The sequence below is a fragment of the Charadrius vociferus genome, unplaced genomic scaffold (genome assembly GCF_000708025.1).
Source record: "Charadrius vociferus isolate BGI_N301 unplaced genomic scaffold, ASM70802v2 scaffold61, whole genome shotgun sequence".
NCBI lineage: Eukaryota > Metazoa > Chordata > Aves > Charadriiformes > Charadriidae > Charadrius > Charadrius vociferus.
In genome coordinates, this window is record NW_009646945.1 from 5170853 (window position 1) to 5177794 (window position 6942).

At 41.0% G+C, this 6942-nt stretch overlaps 1 protein-coding gene across 1 annotated transcript in view; it reads right to left on the reverse strand.

Annotated features, from left to right (window-relative positions):
• Positions 1-5450: 5450 nt before the first annotated feature.
• Positions 5451-6942, reverse strand: part of MTPAP (mitochondrial poly(A) polymerase) — a 14074-nt gene continuing 12582 nt past the window's right edge. The window contains exon 9 of the mRNA XM_009895110.1: positions 5451-6189. Coding sequence (XP_009893412.1) covers positions 5851-6189 — 339 coding nt within the window. The 3' untranslated portion in view covers positions 5451-5850. The remainder of the gene's footprint in view (positions 6190-6942) is intronic.

Here is a 6942-nt window from a genome sequence, read left to right on the forward strand (position 1 = left end):
CATCCTTTTATAAAAGCAGTGCACCACTGGGAGGATGACAGAAAATTAAGGGAGGAAAATTGGTTCAAAGAGACAAGGCAGTGTTCCTTGTTATTGCTGGATTGTTACATGTATTACTTTCCACTATACAACTATTTTTGATAATTAATCTAATAGTAATTGCCATTTTCTAATTACTTAAAATATGAAGGCTTTATGTATTGTCCCAGCTCCTTCTCTCATTCGGAAAGTCTCTAGCAATAGCTTCTAGAGCTTCAGAAAACCAAGGTTCAGCTGTAAATATTCAGAAAGAATTTAAATACTACTGCTTTTCAACCTAACAATCCAAATTCTAACATATGTACCTTTTCTTCCACAGGAAAGCAGTGTTTTGCCTGCGTCCAACATGAGAAAAAGCAATACAGAATTACGGGAATGGTTCCATCCTGTGGAGTCAGTAACACAAATGGGAGGCTATGCCTTAGTAACTCGTGGGGCTTCTACCTCCCCCATCGGGCAGTGAGGATAATACCTAGAAGACATATTCTGGGAGTTGTTCCATGCAAGATTCCTGTACAGGGCTGCACTGTTTACATTGACTACAAATCTGTATGCACAAGAGAGCTCAGCATGGGAACAAAACCCTATCTCTGAAGTCTTTCTGTGAAACAAATTGAACATAGTTTTCCCCATAACAACAGAGGAAAACAGAAATAATTTTGAAGGGTAGAGTGTCTCTCAAAAAAATTGCAGGGAATTTCTGCTTTCTAATACGGCAGACTGTGTTAAACAAGTCTCTTAAATGAACAGACTTCCCAAAAATACATGCTCAGTATAGGTGAGGCCCATCAAGTCCGGCTAATTGATCCCCCTACGAGCTACAGAAAAGGCAGTATGGAGACTCAACCTACACAAGAAATTTAGCAGTCAAAAAAAGTTACATTGCAATGTGAGAGCCATGTTTTATAAACTACTCATTTATTGAATACAGCTGTATTCACTGTTGGTCCACAAAATACTACGGGCCAAATGAAATACTATATTTTACAGATCAGATCAATCAGATATGGTGAAAAGAGGATGGGAAGGGGGAAAAGAAGCAGGAAGGTTCTGCAAAAGAAAGCAAAACAACCCTCTACTTGAAGAAAGTACGAGAAACAAGTCTGCAAAAGCAGCGGATCAAGACTTTCAACTAAGAGGACTATGGAGGAACAGATTTTATCTCCAGGCACAGGTTAGGCTTGTATAAATCCTAAGCCTTGTTTTAAACAAACTGACCCCAAATTACCCATGACGTTTAGAAGAATTTTGTACTAGAAGAGAACCTTGGTGGTAATCTTGTGTTAAGCAAGACAAAGCGTTTGGAAGAGAGAGCTTTTCAGTGAACAGGATGATTTCACTTTGAAAACCTTCCTAATTGTTGATTCATCAGATCTCCAAAGCAGCCCAGGCTGGAAATCCTAAACTAGCTTCAGTTGAACTTGGCATGGACCATTAACTAGTTTGTTGGCAAAATTATTTAAATAAAGGTTCTGTGTCTATCTTTCCTTTTTCCAAAGGAACTAAATTGTGTTAAGTAAAAACATAGCCTGTACCCCCCAGAGAGTATAAACTAAACTGAACTTAGAAATGAATTTGCAAGAATGAAGACACGCTGTTGTAAGAACACTTTTCCTTAACAACCACAGACCCAGCATGAGGGCAGAGAACAGCTACATAGCAGCTGAGAACCCAACTGCTCTGGACCCAGAAGCAACAGAGCATCAGCAACATGCCAAATCCAACTTGACAAGCTCTGCTGGGCAGCAAAGTCCTCTTCCACACCTGCACGAGTGTCTCTACATGGTGTTATGTTATGGGATCTCAAGAACAGTAAAAAAGGATTAACAGATACCCACCTCAAATGTACAGATATAAATGTGTGCAGCCTGGGGAACAAGCAGGAGGAACTGGAGCTCCTCATGCCATTACTACATTACTGTTGGAATAACAGATAACAGTGGGAGAGCTCACATGTGGTGGGAGCACTGTGATAGATGGATACAAGCTCCTCAGGAAAGACAGGGAAGGAAGGAGGGAAAGACTGGGGGCGGGGGCCTTCACATGAAGGAGCAGCTTGAACATTTGTGATGGGTGGCAGTCTGATTGAGAGTGTGGGTCAGGATCAGAAAAGAAACCAGTCAGAGTGACAAGGATGTGGCAGTGTATTACCGACCAGCCCATCAGGGTGATGAGGACTCTCAAGCACTGGAACAAGTTGTCCAGAGAGGCTGTGCAGTCTCCGTCCTTGGCGATTTTCAAGGCCTGACTAGCTAAAGCCCTGAGGAACCTGGTCTAATCTCACAGCTGATCTTGCTTGAACAGAAGGCTTGAGTAGGTTCAGGTCTCCCCCAACCTGAATTATATTGTGATCTGAAATCCAAAGGAGAGAATCCCAGGCAGGAACAATAGTTTTGAAATTGAGGCAGAGGAATACATCTGCTACCAGCCAAGACGTCTCAATTTCATGACTGTGTCTTACCCCTAAGTATCACACACAGGTGTTCACCCAGCAGCTAACTGGACACCAAGGCTAGAGTTTCCCAGGAAGCTACAGAGGAATGATGGAGTAGTGGCAGTTGCAGCAGAACCCATTCCTGCAACACTTGCAAGCATACAACAGCTAGAAAAAAAAAAAATAATCCCTGGCAACAAATGTTAATTTGAAGTTAATGTCCCAAAGAGCATTTTCTCAAGGCATTGAACTTTTAAGTGTTTGCAGTTTCCCTAACCAGTTAAGAGACAGGGAATGTGAGACTGCACTGAAAAGTATTCCCAGTGAGGGGAAGGGGCAGGGGGGCAAAAATGTGTTTAATTCACTGATATTCCTTACGTGTCCTCCCCAGCAATCCTACTTTACTATATAGCATAGCAGCGACAAGTTTGAAAATTAACTTAAAACTTACTGCCTCACTCTTGCCAAAACGTTGTTTACATATTTTTGGATGAGATGAACAAGGTCTCAAGTCCAGACTGTCACCATAGTCCTTTCTTGACAAATATCCAACCCTTGTTTTTACTGACAGAACCATGTTGATTGTTTCTAACCATCTTCAATGTGATAAGGCTGCTGCCCTCAAGAAATTACAATCACACCATCTCTCTTGATTTGCTAAATACGCCCCCTCAAATCTTGGTCCTCCTCTTCTGTCTGGTTCTCATCCCACAGGTGGCTTCAGTTCCACCAGTGTCACATAGCTCTTCTCCCAGACACAGCTCATGCCCTAGGGAAGCTCACGGTCGACCCTCTATCCCCAGCAAGCAGCCTCCTCTATAAAAGGAGTTGGGCTTATTTATATCATCACTGATAGCTGCTCCTCAAAGTCTCTAGGCTTCTCTCAGCAGCTGGTCTCCAGCTCCCTGGCCTTGCAGACATCTGAAACAATCACCTGTGCATTTCCATTGCTACAACACTGCTTTTGGCTTCTTTCTTTTCTTTTCAGAAATTGGCCTGCAGCCATGACAAGGGTTCAGAACTATTCCCAAAAGGGACGGGCAGTCTAAACAGAAAAGTGATGCTGAAAGCCGCTGCATGTACAGTAAATGTGTTCTGCCCTGCCTTTTAAGGAATACTAACCCGCTTGAATGCCTATACACATTTACAAACAAAGCATGTGCTTCAGCGTGGCTCAACCGTATAACCAAATTAGAAAGTTTATTGATATTTGACTAGAAGTGTCCCATGTCTATGTGTCAAAATTCTTATAAAATCTTTCCTATGTCAGAGTGAACCACTGTGAATATAATGCCACAGTTCTGCTATATGCTTCTGTCCCTGATAAGCCATTTTCTTATTATTGCACTGCAGTATTACCCATTTTTGTTTAGCTGGGAAAAAGAAAAATCACAAGTACTCAAGTAGCGCCCAAATCTTCAAAAAGCTTCAAAGTCTACTGCTGGAGAAACAGCAGAAAATGTACCTCTAGGTTCCGTAAAGATTAAGGTAGCAACAGACTCCTTACAGCATCAGTGCCAAGCTTGCTATCAAAGGCTTCGGGTTAGCACCAGTAACGAGGTACAATAAACTTCATACCAGCCTCCAAGAAGAAGTTCATACACTAGCACCAGGATTTAGGTATAAAACTAAGTTTGAAATTCAAACTCAATCTTGAAGAAATTAATAGGAGAATTAATTCCTGTGACCAAGATAATGACTATGTGAGTCATTATTTGAGAAAACATTTATGAATCAGAAATGGACACGTATGAACAATATTTTAAATTCCAAATAAACTAACATGGAATTGATCTGTAAGAGGGTCTTCCTGCCACTCAAGGTCTAACCCTTCAGTCTGCCAATGGCTGGAAAATACTTTTCCTTGCCCAGTTTTTACAAGTGCTTTGGAAACATGCATTACTGCCCACAGTATTTCCAACAAGTAATACCTCAGAGAAAAGAGAAAACACACTTTTTAACTCTTCAGACTACACCAGTAGTAAGAAAGTCTACACAAAATCATACACCACTGAAACGTTAAAGAATCTAAACCCACTGAAAATGAAACAGTAATCATCAACATCAATGTTGCACGACGATCTCTGAGTTACAGTAATTTTTTGTACGGCATTTCTGTTAAGAATAAAGACAACAGTCTGGAGAGTTGTTATAACCATTGCCATCTAGTTTTAATGCATGTGTGGCTCTCCAACTGGACAGGTAGAATGCTTACAAATCTACCTGGAAAATCTATCTGATGTTTGCCTGCTCTCCATTTCCCTTTCTGACTTCCTTCCTTCCCTCCCCTATCTCACTTCCTCTGAGAACACTCTCTTTTGTGGCAGACAGACAGAGAACACTTTAAGTCAATGAAAAGCATTGGCTCTCACTGGCGCAACTGGTCTGGAGGGAGGACCGCCACTGTTCTGCTGAATATCTGAAAAACAGGACAAGAATGGGAACAAGACTCCAGCATGATATATGATTCCCTATGGATCTCTGCAAGGGACAACAGATCCCTCTGCAAGGGACAGCGAGAGGAAGGCTTTGGTGTTGTCTAGTAGGCAGCAACTCTGAGGAGAGTGATGAGGCAAGAAGGGCATGCAAAAGCCCCTGCCTGAACCTGAAATACAGGTTTAAAGTGAAGTTGAAGGCAAAATGAGAAACTTGAGTGTATATACAACTCTGGGTGGGAACCAGTCCTATGGGTACAGAAAACAAAAGAGTTGACTGAAGAAATTTGAGATCAGGTGGTAAACACAACAGCAAAACCATTTTTCCAACACAAAACAGTTGCACTACCATTGGAGAGCAATGCTTTATAAAACTGCAAACCTTACTATCCAATTCCATTCTCTTTATTTTGTCTTGGCACTATCTACATGAATGGAAAACAACTGCAAAAATAGACACATGCACTTTGGTTTTCCTGGCTTCCAGAACACGACTGGAATGGAAGCAACAGTTCAAATATTCATCTTCTTATAAAGTGTGGTTTCACTGAAAGGTGGTTGTTTCTTGAGCTTTTACTTAGCATATTATTTGTATGTTTACCAACAGAATTTCCAAAGGCTTTTTCCCATGCTGCTCCTGTTAGTCATCGCCTTTTTTTTTTTTTAAAGAGTACCCAACTGAAGGCTGCATCCAAAACGTATCTGTAAAACTTGCATTTGAATACTCTTCATTCATAAAACTGATGGAAAATTGAAGAGTAAGGAGGAGAAAAATGTACAGAAAGCAAGCAGACATGTACAGAAAGCATCACAATGGAAAGCAGAGGTCATTTGACTCTCCATTTCACCATAATAGAAATATTAAAAGTAATGTTCTTCGGACTGTGTGTCACATTCAATTCCTAAACCAGAGTATCAGCTACTGTGTTTCTGTGCTGAAAGTCACTTTCCCACTGCTTTTTGTAGACTGTTTGCATTACTTAACTTTAAAGAGTCCAAGAGGGTTCTGATTGTTTCACTTCCTATTCCTTTCATTCTATTCTTCATCTTGCTGGGATTAGTTTTTCCAAATGGTATCAGTAGGGCTGCCAGTCCCCAAGGCTCTTTATTGATCATTTGCTGAGTTTTCCCTTCCTTCTGTAAAATCCAGGCACTTTCTCTGGCCATAGCTACAAATTTCTCCAGCTGTGGCTGATTAACATTCTTGCTGATATTAAGGTCTTGTTCAAAGGGATTCCAGATATAAAGAGGAGACGACTCAGGTTTATTTACTTCCTTTCCCTGCAGACAGTGTAAAGAAAAAGCCAAAGACGCATATATGCATTATAGGCTGAGCAAATAACAAATCACTTGAGTTATTACACTAGCATTAAAAGTATTTTGACCTAGTAGGGAACTTTTTGGAAAAAAAAAAGTCACTATTAATCAAGTTAATTTTCCTGTTAACTTTACTGTATGACTCCTGTTCTCCAAATCCTCTTAGCGGTGGTTTTCCTTGCCACATTCAGCTTAGATTTCCTTCAAGTCAAAGAACACACAACCAGAGCTTCGCCTGTGTTTTTGGCCATTCTCCCATTTGCTTTTCTACAAGTCTCAGACCTCCCTCATTGCAACCTCCTAGTCCTATCTCCACTTGTGTATGGGCAACGTGAGTGTGTCATATTAACCTGCATAGCCCGGTCTGATAAACTACTACAAGCACTTAAACTGTTAAAACCATTCCTCTCACAGTGCTCATTAAGAGCTAGTATAACAAAACAAGATTACTCACTTGGCTGAAATTCCTCCCAGTTCAGTCTGTCTTTTAAATACAGAACTTTTCAGGTCATGGTCCACTTCTGGGCACTCGGTATAGTACAATGCAAGTTGTTGACAACTATGAAGTTTGCTATTTAAATGCACTTCCATCTCAGTGCTTATCAGTGCTCCTTAGATGACCTGCTCTGTATTACAGAACCCCTGCAAGCCTTCCACAGCAAGCTCTAGCGGGAACCTACCAGCTAATGCTAGTCCAGGAAGCATCCACATACATGA